Raw genomic sequence first — 26,875 nt, forward strand, 5'->3', positions numbered from 1 at the left:
AAATCTCCTCAGTTTTGGAGAGCAGGCAGCACACACGAGCGTGTCGTTTGTGACCATGTCAGGCTCCCTGCCGCTGATGTGGCATGTGTGTCATGTCTGAGATAGTGCCTAGTCCTGGCCCGGGCTTTTGGAGAAGCATCAGAATGGGAAGCTGAACCCAGGAAGAGCTCCCACAGGTGAGTACCAGCCAGAGGTGAGGGGTGGAGGGGATTGTAATGTCCTGGCAAAGGTGGAGGAAAAAGCAACCTTCGCACCAGAGCACAAGGAGCATCAGAGGCGGGAATTAGGATAATAAGTTCAGGGCTTCCTCAGGACAGAGGTCAGAGCATCAGATGCGGGAATCAGGACCCTGAGTGCAGGGCTTACCCTGGAGAGAAGTCAGAGGGTCAGATGCGGGAATCAGGGCCCTGAGCTCAGGGCCTCCCCAGGAGAGAGGTCAGATGAGAAAGACGCAGAGGCCAGCGCCTTCCTCTGTGGGAAGTCCGTGGTGTGGGCGAATCTGGAAAATCCCAGCTCCTCCTCCTTCTACCTGCAGGAGCCCGGAGTCCACACTTGGGTGATGGTCCCTCGTCAGCTGCAGGAAGTCCTCGTGGATGCTCTGCTCCATAGACCTTTCTTTCCAGCGATCCGAGGTCCGCGGGAAATCCAGGCCCGTCCCGCTAACACAGGGCTTCGGGCTTCTTGCCTCGCTGTTGGCGCTCAAACGGGAACCAGCAGGATCCTGTCTTTCAGCCGCAGCATCCTCCTGAACTCCCGCAAGTGGAGGTGAGGGGGAAGCTCCCAGGGCTGCGGGGTGGGTAAGCAGTGAGACGGTGGACTGTCTGGGGGCTGTTCAAGCCTTATCAGATGAAAAAGATGGAAGAAAGGACTGGAAAGAAAGACGTCTGAGGAAGGAAGAGAGGGAAGGAATATTAAAACTGCTGCTGGAAAGAATCCCAGGAAAATACCACGCTAGGCGAGGCTGGGTTTCCCCTGTTTGATATGTGTGGAGGGACCATATAATTTACCATCCAAACCTGACGCTCTTTTAAGAGAGAAAGAGGAGCTGTTAGTAATTTCTCCAAGATGCCAGCCTGACCCAGGACGGGCCCAGCCAGCCAGGGCGTGGGGTCTCGGTCGTCAGGGACGAAGGAAGGGACGGCCCCTCAGAGGCACACCGGGGCTACGGATCAGCAGGCCCGCCTGCAACCTCTGGGATCAGATGTAGGAAGCCAAGCCTCAGACTTGAGCTGGGCGAGGAGGAAAGGGAGAGGGCTTCCCATCTCTTAGACTCGAATCCGAATGACCCAAGGATTTAAAAAAAATGACAGAGGCCCAGGAATTCAGTTTTGATTATCCTGGACTGGGCCCAAGCACGATTCTGGTTGATTCTGTTGTGCCACTTGCCCAGAACTCTGAGGTTTCTCCCGGGTTTCCAGACAACTTACCCTGTCCACCCTCCCCAGGGACTGCCCATGCTGACCCTGAGACGGGGGATGACCCTGCAGCTAGGGAGTCTGTGGCCAGAGGAAGCGGCTGTGGTCAAGGGACCACAAATTGTATTCAAACTGAGAAGGTGTATTTCTTGCCATGGGCAACTGACTATGAAGACAACTGCACAAGACGAACAGGAAACCGGGAAACCAGGCCTGTCCTAGCTCTTGGGCCCCTGCAGTGAAAGGACGAGCAGTCATGCCTAGGCCGAGAGGTGACGCCTTCTTCCAGACGCGCAGTCAGGGTTAGTCAGCCGGTTGCCATACCTTTTCTGCTTAAGCTGACGCTCTGGAGCATCTTCTGGTGAGGGCGCTAGAGACGGCCACAGTGCTGGCTGTGTGTGCCCGGGGGCTCGGGACGGAGCTCCTGAAGTGTGACCAGGAACCCAGAGAGAGCCGGGCGACTCTTTGCGACCCCGCGGACCACACAGTCCTTGGGATTCTCCAGGCCAGAATACTGGAGTGGGTAGCCATTCCCTTCTCCAGCAGATTTTTCCAACCAGGGATCAAACCCAGGTCTCCTGCATTGCAGGCGGATTCTTTACCAACTGAGCCACAAGGGAAGCTCGCAAAAGAGAAACTGAGGCATGATGAAACATTCTAAGAAGTTGAGCAAAAATCGATCTGCAATAGACCAGAACCAAACTGGAAATGGTAGGAGCCCTGGACCACAGGAGCTCAGGAAAGACCCAGGTAAAGAAAGCCAAGAAAGGAAATTATTTGCCGGCTGTGGTCTAAAGCCGAGTTGGCTGTTTGTGATCTTTGTCTTTAACATTCTGATTGCTAAGTTGGAGGCATTTTCGGGCTTAGATTTAGGTTTGCCTACTGACTGCCAAAGCATTAGAGCCCCATCCACTCTAACGGCCTCCTTGTTTAATTAACTTAACCCAGCTGCTCTCACGAGTGTGAATGGTTGCAAAGCCAGTAGAAACACCAGTCAGATAGGCAGGAATTAATGAACGCATTTTAAATCCTCATTGCTGCCTCTCAGAAAATCGCCAAGGGATCACATAACATTCAGCGAGGCTTCCTGGGGTCTTCTTGCCTCTGCTCACCCTGCCTTCGTCTCTGTTCTCTCAGAACCTCGCCCCTTATCAATAGCCCAGCATTTCAGTTTCATCTCAAGTCTCAGTATCGTGCACGGCCCGCCATGGTGACTGTTTCCTTTCTTTCTCTCTCGCCTCACTCCCCCAAACTCGGCTTCCCAACTCTGGCTTCTGGAAGCCTTTCCTTTTCTCTCCTCCTCCTTCCGGGATTGGCTTCTGGGCCCAGGGCTCTGTTTCCTTTAACATGTAAATCCTGCAGCTCAGCTCAATTCTAATCAGCACAACAAAAGGCCTGGAGGGCCAGAGCTGTGGGCTCCTTCCTCTGAGAGCCTGGAGTGGGTATGGCAAGGGGCTGGTGAAGCCATGATTGCTCCAGAATGAATGTCTTTGCTCTGCGTCTTTGTATTGAAATGGGTTTGTATACAAGCATGACTGCCTAGGTGGTCTGAAATACTGTGGAAGGATCCAGGAATAATTTTGTGTGAGAATGATATGTATGATCCAACCAATCCATCCTAAAGTAGATCAGTCTGAATATTCATTGGAAGGAGTGATGCTGAAGCTGAAGCTCCAATCCTTTGGCCACCTGATGCGAAGAGCTGGCTCCTTTGAAAAGACCCTGATGCTGGGAAAGATTGGGGGCAGGAGGAGAAGGGGATGACAGAGAATGAGATGGCTGGGTGGCATCACCGACTTGATGGACATGAGTTTGAGTGAACTCCGGGAGTTGGGGATGGACAGGGAGGCTTGGCATGCTGTGATTCATGGGGTCGCAAAGAGTCGGACACGACTGAGCGACTGAACTGAACTGATATGCATGATATAGAAATATATGCCAGATGAGTGCTTCTAAATTAATTTCTGTTACTGAACAACTTTGCAATATACTAGCCAATGACACTTTTGACAAAGGAACTAAAACTGCCTTTCAATATCCCATTGCCATTCATTCTCACAAGGACAAAACAGAAATCAGATTAATAAGGGTCAGATTTGGAGACGCGTGTCCACACTCTTTGAAAGAAAATTAGAACATAGTATCTTTAAGGTCAACAATATGAAAGACAAAATGTCAAAGCTTGCAAAAGATTTTCTTGTTCTTAATTCTCATTAGACTGAGTACTCCAGGATAGAATGGATCGTTTTGTCCATCACTATAACTGTAACCCCTAGCATGGTGCCTGAATTAGGGGAGGTGATCATGAAGCAAACACTGCCGAGGCAGGAGCTGGGGGCCCCAGTCTGGAGGGCTGGTTTCCCCGCAGTGAAGACAGGGACCCAGAGAGGAGCTGCACCCTGCCCAGATAACAGATAGAGACCACATCGTTCTCCTTGAAGTAAGAGACCTTCCTACTATACTCGTGAAGAAGGGCTCTGTCTTGGAGGTCAGAAGGGAGGGGGTGTCACCTCACAGTAAGAGATGCCGGCTCACCCTGAGGCCCCTTCGCTAGATTCCGTCTTGTCGAAGAGATGCGTGCGCACGCCTGGACCCTGAGATACAGCAAACGTGCGCTCAGGACCAGGCGAAGCAAGACGCCTGGCGAAAGGAAACCTGGAAGAAACGCCCATTGAAGTGATTCAGACGGCCACGAGGGCAGGACTCTGCGAGCCTCCCATGGGTCTGCCCACACATGCTCTTTTCCTTCCCGCTTCACACTTCCCTTGTTTCACTACTTTCTGTCTTTGCGGAGTTCATTAGCTCAAAGCCGGCCGCAGCAGGGCCTTGCCACAGGCCCCTGCGGCTCTGGTGGCTAGGATGCAACGCTCCTGTGCCTCAGCCTGACTTTCACTTCGGCCGGGAGCTGAAACCTCACTTCAGGGCACTGCAGGCCGAGGCCACTTGAGATCAGTGCACACTGGCATTTGCTGAGTAGCTGGCACGGCGCTGTAAGCACAGCATCTCAGGCTCCCAGATTTTTTTTGTCATTGGTCTTATGTGCAGGAAGAGTTGTTCCACTCTCTGATCTTTTAAGGCTTATAGCTTTTAGTTCTTGAAGATCCTTTTTATTTCCTTCCTTCTTTCCTTCCCCCTTACCTCCCTTCTGCTCCTCCACTCTTTTCCTCCTTTCTTACTGTATTTAAATATTTAGATGAGCGCTGCCCAATGGAAACATAATTGTAGCCACAAATGTGAGCAACGAAATTTAAAGCTTCCCCATAGCCGTATATCTAAAAAAGTAAAAAGAAACATAAAATTCATTTTAAGGCTTTAATATTTTGTATAGTATAATTATAAATATAAATACAGTTATAAAATATTATTTCAACATGTGAGCAAAATGAAAAAAATTGTAATGAGATATTTTGCAGTCTTTTTTGCTATCCTAAATTTTCAAAATCTAGAGCATATTTTATGTATTCAGGATATCTTAATGTAAAACTGTCACATTTCAAGTGCTCGAGTCAGGTGTGGCTACTGGCTACTGCATGGACAGCACAGTTGTAGACCATCTGAGTTAGAGTTCAGAATTGCTAACCACTTTCTGAGTAATCAGTCCTTTCTTTACTTATTAACACGTCCAAGATGACTCATTTACTTATATACTGATATTGTGTGAGTATGCACGTTGGTCGAATGAGTGAATGATGCAATGGCATTGTGATTTATTTCAGATGGACAAGATGTTAAAGAACTTGAAGGAGGGGGAGGATTTAACATGAATAATACCTGCAGGATTGAACATGTGTCGAATTCCTGACGGGAGACCAGATACTTGATAAACATTATCTCCTGTACTGCTCACAGCATATTTTATGAGATTGACGTGATTACACTCACTTGTACAAAGCAATTGAAGCTTAGCGACGTTTAGTAAGTTGCTCAAGGTTAGCATCATAGTAAATTGCTGAACAGGATTTGAAGCTATGTTTGTCTGACTCCAGACAGAGCTCCTCCCCACACCACACTGCCTCTGTAAGATAAGACCATAAGGGTAAAGAAATAGCCGAGAGAGGATGGACTCATTCTATCAAGTTAGAAAAAAATAAAACTACCACTGCTCACCATAGTTGCTGAAATTTTCCTTCTCATTTTAATAGAAAGAATAACTTAGAGAGGAGCCAATATTCTTTCATTTTCACAAGTTTTACAATATATTTCCAGACCACTTATTGGAAAGGCGTTTAGGAGATTATTTTATACTTATTTAAAAAAAGAGAATATGACATATTGTATGGCTTTAAACATAGCAACTAAATAGTTTCACCAGGATAGCAGGCAACCAAGAAGTCGCCATTATTAGATTCCTTTTCTGAACCTCCTCTAATTACCAAAAAAAATGTCCTCTTTAGATTGAGGTTAAAATTAGGATGCTAAATTAGATAAGTCTCTTCCTTACCTTTTCTGTAGGATTGGCTGCCTGTTGAAAGCAGAAAATAATAATGCATTTTGTGCATATGTAATTATACAGATAATTGCCTCTATCATTTAAAAATATCATTTGCCAAAATGCTGTCTGTGATTAATTATGTACATTTATCACTGAGTCGACTGGGGTATATTATAAAACCCTTTCCCTAAGCTCATGCATCTTTCCTCTCTTCTTATTTTTTTCAATGTAACTTGTTTAGTAATTCAAATTTTTTGTGATTCCTTCAGCCATAACTCATGTGCACAGGATCCAGCAACTAATTTGCCCTCTGGCTGCAGAGGAATTGCTTTTTGACTTGTGACATCAAGGAACAAGGGTGATGAGATCTAAGATCTCCCCTCTTGTATCATATCGCTTCTAAAACGGATATCCTGGAGTTGGGATCAGTATTTCCATTACCACTTGTTCAGCCCCAAACTGTACATTGTTGGGCTTCAATGCCAAATCCTACCAAGGAAAGAAAAAACAAAAAAACTAAAAATACAAAAATTTGTAATTATTCTGAAATTCTGACCCGTAGAACTTACCTAGTGTGAATATAATGTAATTAATGACACTAGGAACTCACCGAGAATGGACTCTGTCTTTGATATAAGTTCTGCGGGCCTCAGCTCCTCTGTTCTGCCCTGGATTCTGAGTACATCCAGACTCGTCCTCTGACACCGAAGACGAAATCTCCCCGGCCAGAAATTGCCCTCCCCAGTCCCCAAAATTATCTCCTAACTTGGCATGTTTCACTCTTCAGCGTACCAGGTGCGGTGTTCAGTAGCTTCAGTCGTGTCTGACTCTTCGCAACCCCATGGACTGTAGCCCCCGAGGCTCGTGGGATCCCCTATGAGCAACACTGGAGTGGGCTGCCATTTCCTCCTGCAGGGGGTCAGCCTTTGTGAGGCACTGAACTGTCTTTCCCTCTCACGGCCACTGCCTTTTTGCAACCCTGAGATCTGGTTCCTCCCGGAAAATACAAGGGAAGATGCAGTGTCAATACCAGGGCACTGTTTTCCTTCCCTTACTGAGTATATGTCCGTAGAATACCTGCTGTGTGCAATGCTAAACTCCGGGGAGTGAAGAAGAAGAAAGCGAGGAAGGGCCATCCACACACGAGCCTCAATCAGAGGCCAAGCAGCATGAAGACAGACTCGGTGTCCTGGGGGAATAGTGGAGTCCTGCTCTGTCCTGTGCAGTCAGCAGAGGCTTCCCCTAGAAACTGGCGTCACAGCTGAGCCTTGAAGGATGAATTCAGTCGGACAGGTGAGACTCTAAATGTTTCAGGGAGAGGGGCTGCATAAGCAAAGGCCTGGACGTAGAGGGATGCAAGGCTTCTCTGAGGATGGGAGAGACAGTCGGTGTCACTGGAGTTAGTGCATTGGGCAGGGATTCTGTAAGATCGGGTCAAAGAAGAAGGCAAGAATCAGTCCATGCGGGGCTTGGTGGACACGCTGAGAATTTTATCTCTGTTGCTTTTGAACTGTATTGTTGGAGAAGACGCTTGAGAGTCCCTTGGACTGCAAGGAGATCCAACCAGTCCATCCTAAAGGAGATCAGCCCTGAATGTTCATTGGAAGGACTGAGGCTGAGGCTGAAACTCCAATACTTTGGCCACCTGATGTGAAGAGTTGATTCATTTGAAAAGACCCTGAGGCTGGGAAAGATTGAGGGCAGGAGGAGAAGGGGACGACAGAGGATGAGATGATTGAATAGCATCACTGACTTGATGGCCATGAGTTTGAATAAACTCTGGGAGCTGGTGATGGACAGGGAGGCCTGGCGTGCTGTGATTCATGGGGTCGCAGAGTCAGACATGACTGAACTGAACTGAACTGATGGGAAGCTGTGGACTGGTGGAGTGTGACATTTCCCTCTGGAATAGACGACCCCAGCTTCAGAATGGAGTGAATACTGGGTGGAGGTAAGTGTGGGCGGCTGAGATCTGTTAGGAGGCGACCTGATGGAGGAGTTGAAACATCCCTTGGCGGAATATCGAATCCTCTGCCTCATCAAATCTGTCAGTGAGAAGTTCTCCTTTGGGAACTGATGGGGGTCTTTACCCCAATCCACAAAGGGAGATAAGCTGTGAATATGAACGTGTTTATTAAAGGTCCTGTCAGTAAAGGAAGAAAAGAGGGTTAAAGAAAAACACCTGTGTTTCAGGGATGGACGTTCATCCCACAGATACCCTGTGCCTGCCTCCAGGCTGTGAATCACTGTCAAGCAGGCAGAAGAAACTAGTAGGAGACAAAGTGAGAGAACTCTGGAAATGTGGAGTAATAAACATCAAAGGGTAAGACAGCCTCAAGAAGGAAGGGTGGCCAACGGTTCAGTGTCTGCAGAGGGGAAAAGTGATATGCTGCTGCTGAGGACCACTCTGAGTCCGTGGATTCGCCCCCAGCCAAGGCAGCACACGCTAGAAACCCGGGCTGGGAACCAGACTTAGAGGGATGGCCCGGGAGAGATGCGGACAGAACCTCCTCCAATCAAAGACCGTTTAAGTCACAGGAAGATAAGGCTCCCGATGTAAAATCCCACTTTGTATCTCTTTGAACTCCACTTTGTATCCACTTCCTTGAAACAGATCTATTCCATCTACAGAAAGAGAGCTGTTCACCCCGAGTCCTGCCACGGCTGTCGGCCAAGAGCAGCGATGTTATCATTTGAGGTTGACCCTTACGGGGCCCCCGCAGCTGCTGTCTTGTGCCAGCCCTTCCTGCTGAAAGATGGAGGTACCCTGATGTTAAATCAATGTGGTGAGTGATGCGGAAGTTTGAGACCGAAGCTAAACATAGCTTCCTTTGATTTTTCACTTTTTTCTTTTTTTTTTCTGGCTGGACACCACTCTAGAAGAAGAATCACCTCTGGATAAAGCACCTCTTCAGGTTTACCAGTCTAACCAAATGACATTATCCTAAGAGGATCAGAAAGGCCTGAAAGTTGACTGTGTTCATTGAGGGTTCCACATGAAGTTTTTATTGAAGCAGAAGAAGACTCCCTCTGAAAGCTGTAAAGTAGCAAAAACAAGCACTTGCAGTAGAGATATTCAGAAAACCATGGTGCCAACTACAGACTTAGCAGCAAGTGACTCAGTAAGGGAGATCAAAGTTGTGAAAGAATAACCTTTATTTGAGCTGAATGATAGCCACAATTTTATTTCTGATAATTTAAGAAGTAGATGTATCTGTTGTCTGCTGCTGTGTAACAAACCACCCCAAAATTAGTGGCTCAGAACAAGGACCATTTATTGAGGACAAGATTTTGGGGGGTGGGCAGTTTAGCCTGGGCTCAGCTGTGAAGCTCTTGTAGTCTCTGCTGAAAATGTTTAATACCTGTTGGCCACTGCCAGTCAGCTGGTTAGCACTGCATCTGGGGATTGCCAGGGCCAATGGGTGAATGAGCGACACGTCTCCCATCAACCAGAAGGCTAGCTTCAGCTGGTCCAAGTGGCCACTGGGCAGGGTTACTAGAGGGGAAGTTCAAGCACCTCTTGAGATGTGTCTCAGAATTGGCACAACAGACTTTGAGCCAAAGGACGTCCCAGGTCAGCTCAGATTCAAGGGGGTGAAAAAAAATAAGAGTCTTTATTGACGGGAGGAGCTAACTGCAAAGTTAAACTGTGAAGGAGACAGAATTGGGGCCATTTTGCCATCTATCACAGGTTCTGCATCATCTTTATCCTATTTGAGTCACATATTGGTAGATATAATGTGTAATACTTGAACAATACTTTTCGAAAAGGCAATGTCTTTATTTTTAGCTTTGATGGCAGTTTCCAACTAGGAGCTCCCTCACAGCAACCAGTTAGGTGAGATTGTATTGACAGGATATTTTAAACTTCTTTCTTGTCTCTGTAACCATAAACAAAATCCCCATGTTTTCCGCAGTTGTTGGTCTAGGTGTGTGTGCCGTAACCTGTTACGGACAAAGCAGGATTTCTTAATGGCAAGGGACACTACATAGCTGCTGGCCTGGGAATCCTTTATAAAGAGTTCAGAATTGCCTTTGGGAAAAGGGCATTTACTTGACAAATGGTGCTATTTCCATTTTTGTCTGCCCAATTTTAAATTTCCTCTTACTAAAATGGCAAATTCAGGCCCCAGAATGAATTGAACAAATGAAATACATAACTGGGAGATACACACTTCACCACTTCACTCTGTAATATGTAGACATCTTATGGATACAAGGACATTTCATGGAAAGGGAGTTTTTAAATTACTTTGTATGCGTATAGAGAAAATAAAACTTTTTGATGTCTTGGTTCAAACTGAATAGGATCTCACTTAATAGCCCATGTAGTACTTTAAGATGATTTATTATTATGCTAATATTGTAATGTAATATTTATTAAGCACTAGAAGTGTGCAGAATACTAGCCAGTCCACATAAAAGATCCTGATGGATTTCAAGGAAAAGGGTTAAGAAAGGCACTCTCTTAATCCATAAGGAAGGAGAGTAATTCAGAATCTAGCTGAACCAATAAATCCTATTTAATTAGTATACATCATATGTGCCTCTCCCACCAAGGTAGACTAATGGAAATGGAAAGTGAAAATCTCTGGTTAAAAGGTAGTCATTTTAACAATACATTTTTCTCCCAGACTTCAGTTTAAAAAGAGTCAGTATGGTAAAATATTTCTCATTTTAAAAGTTTTGGACAATATTCTTCTGCATTATTATCTGATGTTCTAAAATCACAAGTTACAGTGGTTTCTATAGAGACCAGCTTTATAACTATTACTCCAAACTACAAAATGAAATGCCTTTAAAAAATTATACCCTAAATGTAACTTTACGACATCACAGTAAAATTTACAGTGTTGGCATAAGATTTTTGGAAGTCTCAACTAGAGTTATAAATCTGCAGTAAGAGGACAATTTTCCTAAAAAAATAAATAATATACTTTAAAAGACATCTCTACCATGGCCAAGAAAAATGAAAAAAAAAAAATTGAGACAATTATTTAAATGACTACCAAAAAAAAATCCACACTCCAAAATATCCCCTAACTGAGCCTTTTATGTAAAAAAATGAGAAAAGAAAAGAAAAAATGCACATAGTTGAGGAAAGAGTTGCTTACTTTGCCATAATTCTATTTTGCTTAGCCAGTTTAGATCCAGGGAGAAAAAGTAAAGCCAATGTTAAAAAGGGGCTTAGAAACAGCATTTCCTGTTTCATGAAATCATGCCCAGTGACTAAGGGTTATATCCTCTGCTCACCTTTAAATAGAATTTTCACAGAAGCTGATGAAATCTTGGGGGAAAATTGATTGAAAAATAAGTTCTGTCTCTTCCTACCCATATATATGCTCATAAACAAGCTACACATGTATAAATGTGTATGTACATAATGGCACTAGTTACATTTTTCAAAAAAGATATTCTTGCCTTTGGGGAGTCTCTGAACAAGTAAAAAAAAATTACAAAAGCACACAACTTACATGCTTTTTGGGTGACATTATGTGTAGCTGGTGGATAAAAGTATCCTAATTATTCAGTTCAGTTCAGTTCAGTCGCTCAGTCGTGTCCGACTCTCCGCGACCCCATGAATCACAGCACGCCAAGCCTCCCTGTCCATCACCAACTCCCGCAGTTCACTCAAACTCATGTCCATAGAGTCAGTAATGCCATCCAGCCATCTCATCCTCGGTCGTCCCCTTCTCCTCCCGCCCCCAACCTTTCCCAGCATCAGAGTCTTTTCCAGTGAGTCAACTCGTCGCATGAGGTGGCCAAAGTATCGCAGTTTCAGCTTTAGCATCAGTCCTTCCAATGAACACCCAGGATTGATCTCCCTTAGAATGGACTGGTTGGATCTCCTTGCGGTACAAGGGACTCTCAAGAGTCTTCTCCAACACCACAGTTCAAAAGCATCAATTCTTTGGCAATCAGCTTTCTTCACAGTCCAACTCTCACATCCATACATGACCACAGGAAAAACCATAGCCTTGACTAGACGGACCTTTGTTGGCAAAGTAATGTCTCTGCTTTTTAATATATTATCAAGGTTGGTCATAACTTTCCTTCCAAGGAGTAAGTGTCTTTTAATTTCATGGCTGCAATCAGCATCTGCAGTGATTTTGGAGCCCCCAAAAATAAAGTCTGACACTGTTTCCACTATTTTTCCATCTATTTCCCATGAAGTGATGGGACTAGATGCCATGATCTTTGTTTTCTGAATGTTGAGCTTCCTAATTATTAGTTTGCATTTATTTGAGAAAAAAAGCACAGGTTAACTTTATTTCTGAAAAGGCTAAGTATGTTCTTTTTATTTAAATATGGGTATGGATGCTAACGCTGAAACTCCAAGACTTTGGCCACCTCATGCGATGAGTTGACTCACCGGAAAAGACTCTGATGCTGGGAGGGATTGGGGGCGGGAGGAGACGGGGACGACAGAGAATGAGATGGCTGGATGTCATCACCGACTTGATGGTCATGAGTTTGAGTGAACTCTGGGAGTTGGTGATGGACAGGGAGGCCTGGCGTGCTGTGATTCATGGGGTCGCAAAGAGTCGGACACGACTGAGCGACTGAACTGAACTGATGTTGCCATTGTAATAGAACAGATATATTATACATTATTTACTTATTTAGTAAGTAATAGGCATTCGTGGTAATCTGAATTCTTTCAAGCAAGGAGTGTAATGCTATTTAATCACTCACAAAGACCATTTTAGGATCGTTCACTTATGTCAGTTGATTGATTAGAGTTTTAGAATGCAGATAGATTTTATTTGGTGATTTTTATTTAAATATTTGAAGAGGGGAACTACAGAGCAATGGAAGTACATACATGTTGAAATAGTAAAGGACAACACAACATGTTTTTTATGGGAATAATATCACCTATAGTTTCAGCTTTATAGTTGAATATAGGCCACATAGTTCTATGGTATATATACTGAAGTCTGGGTAATGAAAAATGATGTGGAAATTGGTTGAATCAACCAGTTCTTGTTTGCTTCTTTCAAAATTATATGTAAGCACATACACATTAGAAGGAAAGTTATGACCAATATAGACAGCATATTAAAAAACAGAGAAGTTACTTTGCCAACAAAGGTCCATCTAGTCAAGGCTATGGTTTTTCCAGTAGTCGTGTATGGATGTGAGAGTTGGACTGTGAAGAAAGCTGAGCACCGAAGAATTGATGCTTTTGAACTGTGGTGTTGGAGAAGACTCTTGAGAGTCCCTTGGACTACAAGAAGATCCAACTAGTCCATCCTAAAGGAGATCGGTCCTGGGTGTTCATTGGAAGGACTGATGTTGAAGCTGAAGCTCCAACACTTTGGCCACCTGATAAGGAGAGCTGACTCATTTGAAAAGACCCTGATGCTGGGAAACATTGGGGGCAGGAGGAGAAGGGGACGACAGAGAATGAGATGGCTGGATGTCATCACCGACTTGATGGACATGAGTTTGAGTGAACTCTGGGAGTTGGTGATGGACAGGGAGGTCTGGCGTGCTGCGGTCCATGGGGTCACAAAGAGTCGGACACGACTGAGCGACTGAACTGCACTAAACTGAACACATTGGTAATACACAGAAATGTAATGCATATTTAATTTAATGCATATGCCTAATCACTTGGTTTGGCTTTTTATCACAATGACTGCTCAAAATTCTATATGTTTAAAAAGTTTGCTATGTAAGTCTTATACTAAGTTTCAAAATGAACAATGCAACACATAGTCAATAAATAAGAAATTCTACAAATGTCTCTTTAAGAATATTTCAGTAACTTGTAAAAGTGCTTCAAGAGAAGGTATCCTGGGATATTCAAGATGGAAGTTGAAGGTCACAAGTTGAAGGTAGACTTGGTACTTTATTTAGTAGAGGCTGTTTCTCCTCCCTCTTTTAGACTACACCCAGGAAAGGCAACTGCATCAGAAATAGTAAAAGAGCATTTCCTAAGGTCTGAAAGGAAAGCAAAGCTAGTGAAGAGTTCTTTCTAAAGAGTCTGAGAAAGCTGTTATATAAGAGGATCAAGAAGGGAGAAGGCTTCATGAAAAAACTTCAAACAGTCTGGGTAAAGGATAGCAGGGTGACAGTTTGGTGATGGAACCTGTGTTTCTTTGGAATGAATTCTGAAGTTCTAGGAAGACAGCAGAGGTAGCATAAATCACATTATGTTACTCACCTGCTAGGAAGTTTTTTTGTCTAGTTCAGTTCAGTCGCTCAGTTGTGTCTGACTCTTTGTCTAGTTACTACTTTCTTAATCTTTGCTCTTGAGTTTATTTCCCTTATTATTTCTTCGGGGTATTAGTTCTAATTTAACTGCTATCTTCAACAAGAGTTGCTTAGTCTGATTCACCAGCTTGTTTCATTTATTTGTCCAGACATTTGACTCAATAGATTTCCACTTCTATCTGGCGGCAGCTAGTACAGAAAGGAAATCGAAACTAGTCTAAAAATGAAAACTAATCCATATTTCAAAATAAGCTTTGCCCTGCAGTCACATCTAGGGATGGTATTGTTTTGTGCCACATGAAAATTATTTTTAAAGTATCACTTCATTTTAATAGGATCATGAAATTCAGTTCTTGAAAGTATCAATGTTCTTGCCTTGACGGTTAGCTGGGACATTTCTTCTAAGTAGGGAGCTTTTTTTTTTTTGCCTGAAATAGTTAAGGTAAAAGCAAATTACCGAGATCAGTGATTCTCAATGTTCTATGCTGATTAGAATTCCCTGGGGAGCTTTTAAAAATTATAGAAACCAAATCCCCACCCCCCCAGCCAACTAACACAGGGCGTTGGGTCTTGACAAGGTTCTGTTTTTTTTTTTAAAAAAAAAGAACAAAACTCCCAAGGAAATTCTAACTTGTAGCCAAGGTTAGAACACCCATCTAGATACTTCCTGGCCAAAAAGTAACAAATAAATGAATAAATAGATTAATCCCTATTTGTATTTTAATTTGAAGAATTCTTTCAGTGTCATTTGTTTTCAAAACACCAGTGCGCTTGTTTACCTGTAGCTTTAAATCCAGATATATGTAGAATATAGCTAAACTTCTACAGTCCATTCTGAACCAACTCTTCAGGTCTCAGCTCCCAACAACCCGGTTTCAATGTTGTAGAACTCAAAGCATTCAAATACTCTTTGCACTTTTATTCTGTATGTTTTAGTTTCCTGCTGGTTTCTCTGATACACTAGCACCTTCTTCTATACTTGGCAAATGGTGACTTATCTTGTAAAGGCCGACTTTTGGAGTCATTGCCTCTGTGACACTGAGCTGATCATAATTATTTTATGCTATGCTGATCTGTATAAATTCAAATCACTTGAATATTTTCCCGAGGAGAAGCAGCCACATTATCTAATGATAAGTATACTTCACAATACCTCTCTTCAAACTTCATCTATGTATATATCCATCATATTACCACTTACTTAGTTCAATATCAGTAATTACTTAGGTATATAATCCCAGAAGGAGGCATTTAAGTCTATGAATTATTTCTCATAGACATTTGAATTGTGTTCTGAACAGTTGCAAATTCCGATGGCTTTTGTTTCTACTCCTTGAATCATTTTAAGGAAAACCATAATGTAGTATTTCTTTTTCTGCATAAAATGGGACCATACAGACTTAAACAAGTTGGAAATATTTAAAATGTCAGGACATCCATATTCTTTTGATACGTTGATATTTCACATTTGCTTACAGTGTGTGTTTCAAGTAGGAAATAAGTGGATAGAATTCCCTTTTCTTTACTCCTTTTGGCTTTGGTGCCACAGGAAGCCAGCTTGCTAACTCCTGATACCTGATATTTCCCAGACAAAAAAGTCTCTCTGATGAGATTCAGCATTTTCCCCAAGATAGGAGTCGTGAATTCTCATCTTCCTAAAGATACATATGTCCCTTAAAAGGGTCCAGAATATTTCCTGCAAAACTGCCTCAGTCATAGGAACACCTATTAGAGCTCTTATCTGAAAGACAGGGTAAAATGCATCCTTCTTGCAGCAGCAAAAAAAAAAAAACAACAAGCTCATCGTAAAACAGGCCAAGAACTTGAACATCAGCAGAACTGGGGGGGTGGGGGTGGGGGGTGGGCGATGGGTAGCGGAGGTGGGGAGAAAACGTTTTAAATGAAAATTTGATTTAAAAAAATTAAAGCTTATCCTTCAGTTCCCTAGCTTAAGTTTTCTGACTTCTCACTGCTGGAATTCTGTGAAACATACAGATCAAGAATTTCTGTTGATGGTTTTGGATACACATTTCTTAACGTGAAAAGGCACTTGGTTTGTTAGGGTGGTCTGCAGCACAATCTACAATTACAGGTTGCATTTCGTGTCTAGTCACAAGGGTATGAGTTACTTTTCCAGGACAATTTCAGGGTCTCTCCAGATGGGAAAAAATTGTGTAACTGAGAAACGACTCAGCTTTTAGGTAAGAGCTGGGGACATCCGGGTAACCCCATGTCGAGGGGGACTGTCCCTGCCCTCTCCAACCTGCATGCTTGATGGCCCTGGAGCCTCAGTCCCCCTCAACCCGGCCGGGCCGCGGGCAGTAGCCTCACTGGGTGCAGACCACAGGCTCGCCACTGGAGGGCGCGTGGACGCTTCCAAAGAGCTCGGAAGCGCCTGCAAATTCAGGGCGCGGGGACCTGAGCGCGCCGGAGGAAAGACGCGATCTTTCTTTTCCTTGGGCTCATAAGTACCTGGGAGAGCCGGTAGGTTCGGGCGCCGAACCTAGCTGCTTTCCTGGGATCAGCCCTTCCCACTAGGGCAGCGAATCCCCTGGAGCGTCAGGGAGACGGGACCCCAGCGGCCCCCCGGCCCCGCGAGGCCGAGTCTCCAGGCGCCGCAGCGCCGCGCGCCTCCCCGGGGCTGCCCGGGTCCCGGGGCGCGAGGCCCGCCCGGCTCCGGGGCGGCCGCGCATCGCTGGCGGCTGGGGTGCGGGGCGGGGCGGGGCGGGGCCCGAGGCGCTGCAGCCTTACTCTGGGAGCCCGGGGCAAGACGCGTTCCGATCGTAAAGATAACTCCTTCCCTGCCCTCCATTTCTTTTCCGGCACCGGGTTCGTGCAGACCCTTTCTCCTCTGGGCAGTGCGCACCGAACCGACCTCGGAGCTGATCTAGGAAAGGTGTTTCGGGTAGGGGGCGGTCCCCAGCAGCATTCAATGTCCTCCCCTCCGAGGGTTCGCACTGAATTGTAATCACTGTACACTGATTTTCTCGACTCAAAAAGAAAAAAAAGAAGTGTTTTCAAAGCATCACTTTAAAGAAAACTCGCCCTTGCAGCCCTCGAACCTTGAAATCCCTGGTAGGAAGAGGGGAATTCAAAGGCACCTGAGAGATGCTCGGGTCGCCAAATAAGCCGGGCAGCGCGCGTCGTGAAGACCCGGGCGGAGATTTACGAGAACACGTGGTCACTGTGGTCCCCCTGCCCGCCGGCTGCTGGGACTTTGTTATTATCCCTCGAGGGGCTCCGGGGACGGATTTTGGCTTTCCGGCGGCAGGGTGGGATAACCCGTTCCTTTGTCATTGAAGAACCCCCGCGTTTCAGGTAAAGAGACGTCAGGACCATTCCGCAGCCCAGACGGAAAACAAAAAATGTCAGCATCCAAAGGGTTACGCGCGGCACAGCTGGGTTCGCGCGAAGGAGAGGGCGCCCGAGCACTCCCAGTAATTCAATTAGTCAGGTTTCTAGAAGGTGGGGCCCGGGATGGGGAGGGAGGGGGGTTAGGAGGCGTGGAGAAGGGAGGAGATTAGGAAAACGCCTCTTTTCTCGTGGAGCAGACCAATCGGGTTGGATAGAGGGGAAAAAAAAAACACAAAAACCCGATCGGTAAGCAAACAGCAGGCCGGGGCCAGACTGGCTGCTCCAGCCGCTGCCCACCCCTTCCCAAGTAAACTGCAAGGGGTGGGGGTGGAGAGGGGGCGAAGAAAAAAAAAATCAGCCCACATGACCCGGGCGTCGGCGGCGCAGGCTGCAGGCGCCTCCCCCTGTCGGGCTGGGCTCCGCACCGCACGCCCGCTCCGCGCCCGGGCCCCGCGTCCACGTCCACGCGCGCGGCCCCGAGCTCCCGCGCGGCGGCGGCGGCGGCGGCTGTCGGTTTACACGCAGGTCATTAACGAGGGGGCGTGCCCGAAGAGATTTTTTTTTTTCCCATAAAGCATTTTCTCTCTCTTTTTTTTCTCCCCTCTCTCTCTTTTGCAAAACTGACTTTTACCCCTTCCCACTCCTCGCCAGTCGTCGCAATCCCTCCCGGGCTGCTCGTGCCGCCGCCGCTGCACTCAAGTTTATTTTCCCGCCTGGCGAAGGTCTGGGGGTTCTCGGTGGCTTTCACGCCCTTGCTGCTGCTGCGCCCGAGGAAGGAAAGAGGAGCCGCTGCTGGAGGAACTGGAAGGTTTTTCTGATGTAGTCATCGGGGAGGTGCCACGAGCTCGTGCGCTCTCTCTCTCTTTTCTTTCTTTTTTTTTTCCCTCCTCCTTTGGCGTTTCCAACTGATTGATGCATCTCTACAAGTTGCCGGGCTTGGGGTGGAACCAGTCGGAGTCGCAGGGACTCTTCTGAGAGCTCCCCCCAGCGCTCTCGGCCCCGCAGCTGGGGGGCTCGGTCTGGCTCCCGGAAGGCGATCGGAGACTTGACATCGGCCCGTTCGGGAGTTGGAGGGGTTCATCTGCGAGGGGTCGTTTGCCCTCCCGCCCCCGAGCCTCACAGCTGCGTTGGCATCGCCCCGCGGGTCTCGGCATCCCAGCTCCGCCCGGCTGGCTGGTGCGTAACCTCTGCTCTCCGCGCGCCCTGGTGCTCCCGCTCCCGGCCGAGGAAGGCACGCGCCAGGGGTCCCCGGGACTCAGCCCGCGGCCGGGTGTCGCCTCCTGCCGCCGCCGCAGACGGACTCCGCCAGAGGGGGGGTGGGGGACCCGCCCGAAGACGCGGGGAGCCAAACTTTTCTTGGAGGTTTGCGAGGCAAGACGGCTCCTCCAGAGCTCCGCGGCCGCTCCCCCAGCTCCAGGACGCCAGCGGGGCTGGCCGCTCCGTGACTCCAGATCCCCGCCCTTCTCGGCGTACCTCCCCGCGCCCGCCGCGCCTGGGACTCCTCCGAGATTTCCAGGACTCACCCGGCTCGAAAGCACCGAGGAGGCGGGGGAAACGGGGGTCCTCCGACTCCCCTGGACCGCAAGCGCGAAGCTCCCCCCTCCGCCCCCGCGCCCCTCCTGCAGTTGCCGCCCCCCGCCCCCCCAAAGGCTGCCAAAGTAACTTGGAGCGAAGCGGGGAGCGGTGCCCAGGGCCCCGGGCGGCGGCGGAGCCGTGCGCAGCCCGCGCCGCCGCCGCTGAGCCGGGCCCGGCGGGCCGGTGTATGTCTCCCCGCAGCCGCGGCGCGCCCCTCGCGGTGACTGCGCAGCGTGCCGCCGCCCGGCCGGGCGCGCACCGCCCTCTGCCCGGGTGACCGGCCCGCCGCCGCCGCCCGAGACCCAGCGCGGCACCCCTTCCCCCGCCCCCGCCGCCGCCGCCACCGCACACACACACGCACGCTTCTCTCCATCTTGCGATTCCCTTTTTCCCTCCCGATCCCTCCAGCGGGGCTGCGAGTTTGCCTTGATCACCCCCTCTACTCCGTCGCCTTCTTTTCTTCTCGCTCGCCTCCCCCGCCGCCGCTCTCAGCTCGGGGCGCGCCTCTCTCCTCTCGCCCCTCTGCATTTCTATTTATTCATATTTATTTGGCCCCCGGTCGCTCGCTCTCCCCCCTCCCGTCCCTGCGTCCGGATCCCTGCTCTCTCCCCGGAGTGGCGCGTCGGGGGCTCCGCCGCTGGCCAGGCGTGATGCTGCACGTGGAGATGTTGACGCTGCTGTTTCTCGTGCTGTGGATGTGTGTGTTCAGCCAGGACCCGGGCTCCAAGGCCGTCGCCGACCGCTACGCCGTCTACTGGAACAGCAGCAACCCCAGGTAGGGCGGCGGGGAGTGGGGTGGGGGGTGGTGGATCGGAGAACCGCGGCTCCCCGGGCCTCGGGGCCCTGCGGACTGAGCGGCGGCGCCCGCCGGGGACCCGCGCGCCCTGGCCGGCCGCGGCGCGCGCGCTGACTCTGCGTGGGCTCGGGCGCGGATTGCTTGGCAGGCGCTCGCGGGAAACGCGCCTCTCGTGGGCCCCCTCTTTGTTGGGGTGCGGCGGGGGAGCCTGGGTGCCCCCTGGGCGTCCCCGGCGCCGCCCGGACCTGCGGCTTCTGCGCAGCGCCGGGGAAACGCTCGGAAAAGGCGGGAGCCCGCGAGTGGAGACTTCGCTCTTGCACCCGGGCCGACTGGCCGGCATCCGGATCCAGGCGCGGGGCTTGGGCGCGGAGAGCCTCAGGCGCAGCGCCGCCAGGAGCTCCCTCCTGGAACCTGGCTGCGCAAGGATTGCGGGGGAGAATCCGCCAAAGATCCCCAAAGTGTGTGTGTGTGTGTGTGTGTGTGTGTGTGAATTTTTCCTTCCCTTTTCCCCCGATGCGCTCGGAAGCCGCACTGGCTGGGGGCAGGGAGGGGTCCTGGGAGGCGGAAGCTGGAGGTTTTTATTTTCCTCTTTTAATTGCGAGGAGAGCAGGCGGCCCCCCAGTCCGCCTGGTCCTGGCGCTCTTGGAGGTGGGGAAGACGCTCCCCGCTCCTCCGCCTCCCGGTGGGCGCAGGGGGCCAGAAAGTTTGATGGAAGGCCGGATCGCGGCAGGCTGGCCGAGCTAGCTGCCCGAGTTGCCCGACCCCGGAGGTGGGAGCCCTGGGTCCGGAGGCTGGCGCGCCGCCGGAGGCACGCGCGCGGTCACCTGGAGCCGGTTCTCGGGCGCTGCCCGAGCCCGCCGGGACGCGGGGAAGCCGGAGACTCGCGCTCCGGGCCGCCCGCGGACGGTCCTGGCTCACAGCCCCGGGACGTGGGGCGCGGGGGGAGCTTGTCCGCAGGGCCGGGAGGCCCCCTCCGGGTCCAGGGCAGGTCGCAGCTCTCCTTTCGCTCGGGCAGCGGTCGGCCCCGCTGGGCCCACTTTGCTTTGCGTCTCCAGGGCCGAGGCCAGCTTCTAGCGGTGGGCTGGTCTCCGCGCCCTCCTTGGAGGAGGGAAACAGCCTCGATTATACCGAAAATCCCAGCTTTGTTTTTTTTCCCCTCCCCTGGGCTGGAGTGGAAGTTGGGAAGCCAAGGAAAGAGTTGGCGGTCGCCGCGCGCGTGTGGAGAGGCGCTGGCCGGCGCCTTAGTTTTTCCTCGCTCCCCGTGGCCCTCTCCGCCGGCCTTTGTTACTTTGGCACTGGAGGGCTTCCCCCGGCTGGAGGAAGGTCCTCTCCGCTGCAGACAGGGAGATCTCCGCACTAGCGGTCCACCGGCTGCCAAACGGGGAGAGAGTACCCCCCAACCCTGCTGTCCCAGGAAAGAAGTCACACCCAGGTAGCCCCAGACCTGATTGCAGCGCCTGGCCCAAGTGGAGACATCCCGCAAAGTGTGGCTTAAAAAAACACGTCTCCTGGAGGTGGGTGATGGGATGGGAAACTCATTTCTTCTCTGACATGCCACTTACCACTATTAGGAGGAAAGACAAGAGAGCCATCCTGCCAGAGGAGATGTCTTTTATTAAAGCTGACAAGACGAATGGGGCGAGCTTTCCAGTTGCGATGGTGTTAAAAGCAAGTCTCATTATGTTGGTTGGTTTTATTCCCCTTTGGGCTTTATTAGACAGCATATTCGAAAGAGGAATTTATATTTTAAACTTTAGTGCCTTATTAAATAAAACAGCAGTGAAATTGGTTCGTTGAATTTGGGACATTTTGCTCTTGCTTGCCTTTTCTTTTCCCCACCCCAAACTTCACAAATCTTTTTTTTCTCATGGTATTCATTTATTGGAATATTTGGGAGTTCCAGTCGTCCTGGAAGCATCAGCCATGTCCCCAGTCTACCCCTCCTTCTTAACCTGTCAAGCTAGTCTGAGTTAGTTTGAGGACATATTATCTTAGGTTATCTCTGTTTTATGCTTTTGATACTGTTGTTTGGTTTGAGATTAGCACATTGATTTTTGTCACAGGTCATGTTTTTTAATAGATCTGCCCTGCCTGCGGAAAACTCTCTTGTTCAGGATGCCATGGTGTCTTTGAAGCTGCCCAAAGTTAATCTGTAGAATTTTAAAATACCAAGAGTATTCTCCGAGTCAGTGTTCTAATTTGAAGCTTGTGGAAATACTGTTTATTTGATCATTATCAATTTGATAATGTTTAAAAGGAAGAATGATGTACCCCCACCCGAGAGATTCAGCTGTAATTTTAGTATTCTTAGGGATTTGTGACTGTGTTTGTCTCTATGGGTTACTGCAGCAAAACTTACTTTAAAAAGTATTTTAAAGCTAGGTACTGGTAAGCAGATTTATCTTAGAAATGCTGGTGCTTTTTTGATGAATGAAAAAAGGTAAGCTTGGATGTAATTTAAAAGGAGCCAAATGCAAAATAAGTAATTTAGAAACAAACAGCTTATCACAAAAGATAGTGAAAAAATAGTTTAGAAAATTTGAAGAGGTCTACTAATTTAAAATTTGTAATGTTTTACATTTTCGTTTTATCTATTGTTTTTATGTAAAGTAAGGTAGCCATGCCTTTTGATTCTACATGAATCCTGTCTTTTAAGATTTTGCTAAATTAATAATATTATCAGAAGATTTCAGTCTTGTGGAAAAAAGTAGAGAACTTTAATTGCGGCTTAAACAGACTTAAGAGGTTTTTCTCCTGGAAGAAAAGTTCAGTGGGCACATTCAGATGATAGCCAGTGGATATTATGGCAAAATGAAGCAAGTGAAGTATTTCAGCTGATACCTGCGCACTGCAGTTTGAAATGAAGTTCAGAATGAAAGTAAAGTATTATATCTTGATTACAAGGTTTCAATATCTTATATGTAGCTTGTGCAGTCATAGGAGTTTATGTGCTGTGTTGGGTTTCACTATTGAGAACTTTGATAACAGAAGTAGATCCGTAGATCTAAGTTCACAGAGGAAAAAAAAATGGACAGTTTATTTGCTGTCAGATACTTTTACTCTCAGACTCGGTCTTCCCAGGTATTCACTTCTGGGAAGTAGAGGTTCCCTTTTTAAATGCTAATAACTTTAAATTTCCAGTGTTTATTGGGGGGTAGGGAACACTGATTTTATGTGTTGATTTGCTACAAATCTCTAAAATAGCAACTGGGACCTGTCAATCTGTTAGAGATATATGATAAGATTTTTGTAAGTGCATCTTTTATATTTTAAGCATTTGAAGAGTTGTATGAGTTTCACCTAAATAGTGAGAGTGATATTAAGATCTATTTAATGTTATGCTCTAATCTGAACTGGCCTGTTAGAGTTTGAGTAATTAAGAACCAAGTCAAGGAGAATATAACTATTTGTCCTTAATTTAATAATGTAAAATGCTTTTAAGAAACTTTTAAAAAGACTCTCAACAATAGAACTTTCTTTACATTCTCCCTTAGTAGCTACGCTGATAACGGTAGAGATGGCTCAGTATTAAGAATATGCTTCTTAATCTGAAACATTCTGTAAACAGTTTGATGCTTTCAAAGAAAATATTCAAACTGTGTCTACTGAAAAATTCTTGGATTCATTCGACCATTTACCAAAATGATGCTAGGACAATTAAACCTATCTCCTACTGGTTTGCAGTAATGGATGGAATGGTAAAATAATACAATGTGAAATATAACCATACTTCAAAAGTACTGATTCTCTTCACTTAGTTCTTTGCTCCTGTTAAGGTTAGAGAATCATCAATTTAAAATGTTATTCTTATGGGAAAAGATATCTCTATAGTTCACCTCAGATTTTATAAATTTCAGCCTAATGGTGTGTTTTCTCTGGACTTGTAAATTAAACATTTCATGTTAGAGTAGCAGGTAATTGACACCATTTAGTTTTGCTAACATGTAATCTTGAGTTGTGGAAGTGATAGGAATTCTAGACCAACACTCCAGAATCTTCCAGGCAGTATGTATGTGACTAAGCTGGGAGACGTAGTAACATTTTCCCTAATCACAGCCCTTGCGTATTATTTTCTCTTTCAGAATTCACTTGTTTCATTTTAAAAAGTCTGAGCTGTCAGTGTCATATATATACACCATTTTACCAATACTGTGCCTTTTTCACTGACAAATATCGGTATGGTCTAAATCTAAGAATCTGTTTTGAGGAAATATGGAAAGTTGATCTTGGTTTTGAAAGACCCTATCAACCTTGATAACTCTAGTTTTAGAATTTTAAATCTTTTAAATAGTATTTCATATATTAGAAACAAAAGTTCTTCAAGTAAAAGACATTACTTAAGAGTCTTTTAACTTTATTAACTCAGAACCTCAGTGTAACATTTTATTAGATACAGTGGGGTAACTTTGTTATTTTGGTGTTTATATCAGAGTTTTATAACCATCTGCTTTAAAAATAAAGCCTGTGTGATGGAAATTTATATCCTGTATTTTCACCCTTATCCATTTGTAGGAAACGTGAAGTGACTTTTCCCCTCTCTTCCCCTTTCTTTATGTAGAATTTTGTCGAGGAAAAGTGTGCTGCTTATTTTGGGCCAGTGTTCCAGAGAATTTTGAAAGCAAAATAAGTCATTGGGATGTTAGGTTCCACTGATTTTAGGCATTGTGTTCTGTGTTCATAGTAAGCCATCAGAAACAGTCAACTGTCTTTGCCTTAAGAAACTGGAACATCAGTGCTGTTTGAGGCACACTTGATGTACAGTCTAGTTTGGCATTTGCAGTGTGAGACCGAGGTCAATAAACTCTTCATGATGAAAAGAATCAGAGAGAGCCTTCAGTAAGTCATTACTCCCTGTTAGTTGATTTCAGCGGTGTTAGCTAAGCCATTGGCTCATCAAACAAGCATCTCGTTGCCATGTGTGTTCTGGCTGATAATCAAGAGTTGTAGAGTTCTCCCCATTTGAAGGCTGAGGATCACATTTGGAGGGAACATTTAGTTATCTGGGGGCAAATTAACCTTGTGAATTTCTTGCCATTTAATCTTGTGAGATGCTTTCTGTCCACAGGCCTGATTTCCTGTGGGATGGGACAGATAAAGAGGAGCATCTCCTTTTTCTCCCCTGTTGCTATGAACCAAGCAAGCTACCAGCTTCATGCTGGGCCAAGAAAATGAATGAATACAATTAGTCCTTCAGGAGTCATGGCCTTTGCAAGCTTAGAAGTATATGCCCAAAGAGTGTACCTTTGAGAAAGAGAAAACATTAAAATGGAAAATGAACAAAACATAGGAAGATGTTAAGAAGAGAATTTCCTGTGAGCATTTGGTTCATTGTTTAATGTTTTTTTTTTGTCCAATATAATTTGATTAATATTTTTTTAAAGATGCGCCTTAGCCCTCTTCATTTTCTTTGTGTGTGTTGGTTTATGAATAACTTCAGGCAGTAATGAGAACTTAAAAAACTGTGATATTTTATTTTAGATAATAAATCCCTCATGTTCACTGAGGCCATATAATCCATTTTCTTTTCAGAAGCAGTATGCAAACTGTTAAAATGGCAGCTTTGATTAGAATGTCCGTGTTGAAAAGGAAACGTGTGTGTCATCAGTACAGTGAGGAACGCCTGGCCTCCTACCGGGGTGCTCAGTCAGGGACTGGTCTTCCGAACTGAGGAAAAATTGCCTTCTGATCATTTGTGACGGATAACGCCTTCACATTCAGGTGTAAAATCTCAAAGAGGAGTATGAGAAATGAGATATTAATATTCACTTTAGTAATTTGTCTTATGATGGTGGTCTCAGACAGCTAAACATCAATAAATTGCTGTCTCTTTTAAGGGCCTGATTTATATTATTAAATTTATATTTTCGTTTGCTTCTCAGCCTATACCCCGAGCTGTTTGGTAGAAAAGTTTCCTGTGATTAATTTGAACTTCTAGTGTTTCTGAATGGAATATTACTCACTCCCAGGAGATCGGTTTCCCCTGAAATTTGCCTGCATTCATGTTTTCAAAGCTGTCAGTTACAAACCAGGCAGCGCAATGACATAGAAGCACTCAGTTTAAAATTAAGAAGTAATGCTGTGGGGTTTTCTGTGTTACAACTATTATGCCTAGTTTTTAGCATAAATAAAAAGTTCCTTATATTTTACTATTCTTGATAATCTATACTCCTGATCATACTCGGAGGGATTTGTTGTGAACTATTGAAATCTCTATGTTATTTTCTAATCTGAAATCTGTGTAGATGGAAACTTGACTTTGAGGTTTTTGAATATAGTATTCAAACAGGGAGTCACAGATTTCAATAAAACCATTATTTTAAAACAGTGAAAACTTCTCCTTGAGTTAGCCAGTTGCTGAGAGACCATAGTATACCACAGTGAAGGTTAGCTCAGCTTTCATTCAGGTAGAATTCTATCATTTTCAATAATGAAAAATAAACCTTTGTCATCTCGAGAAACATCCTTCATGCAATTGACAGTTGACAGGTTGAAGAAAATGTTACTGTCAGGCCTTATTTTCCCCTCAAGTGAGAAATAAAAATAGTTTTGAGTGGTTTTTTTAAATCTATTTAAAATTATTTCAAAATGGAGGGGAAATGTTTTCAGCTTTTACATATATGTCGTAGAATTAATCTGCCATTTGCTTCAGGGAAGGTCATCAAAGTGCAGTTCCCAGAGAGGTTATCTCACAGCTTAGTTCCTAGGGTATTAACTTGAGAAAGCCAAATTCAGCTGATTTGTTTGTGACAGGGTATCACCGAGCATTTTCTGATGGAGTTCTGTAAAAGATGTAAGGGACCGATATTATTCCTGTTACGACTTGTCAAGTGACCTGATTCTCAGAACTGGGGGTCGCAGTTCTGGTGTGCAGGACGGGTGGGAATTTGGGTTTTGTCGTAGCTCTGGGTATATGCTTTGGACCATCAGGTTATTAGCACACTGAGAGCAGACCTTTTTTAAAAAAATGGCTTTGCTATTAATACTTTTCAGTCACTGCCCAGCCTAATCCGTAAGTTTCCATGTAGAAGTGCATGAATATATGCTTGGGGATGAGAAAAAACATACCGAAGTTCTTGTTTC

At 46.3% G+C, this 26,875-nt stretch overlaps 1 protein-coding gene and 1 pseudogene across 2 annotated transcripts in view; one reads left to right on the plus strand and one right to left on the minus strand.

The window, feature by feature from the left end:
* The window catches only part of LOC129558990 (uncharacterized), a 42,094-nt pseudogene extending 36,892 nt beyond the window's left edge, over nucleotides 1-5,202 (minus strand).
* Nucleotides 5,203-19,641: 14,439 nt separating this feature from the next.
* Nucleotides 19,642-26,875, plus strand: part of EFNA5 (ephrin A5) — a 296,211-nt gene continuing 288,977 nt past the window's right edge. For both annotated transcript variants that reach the window (XM_055430094.2, XM_055430095.2), the window contains exon 1: nucleotides 19,642-19,774. In XM_055430094.2, coding sequence (XP_055286069.1) covers nucleotides 19,650-19,774 — 125 coding nt within the window. In that variant the 5' untranslated portion in view covers nucleotides 19,642-19,649. The remainder of the gene's footprint in view (nucleotides 19,775-26,875) is intronic.

The sequence above is a fragment of the Moschus berezovskii genome, chromosome 8, assembly GCF_049115385.1.
Source record: "Moschus berezovskii isolate FMDL1 chromosome 8, NW_MosBer_1.0, whole genome shotgun sequence".
Classification (NCBI taxonomy): Eukaryota; Metazoa; Chordata; class Mammalia; order Artiodactyla; family Moschidae; genus Moschus; species Moschus berezovskii.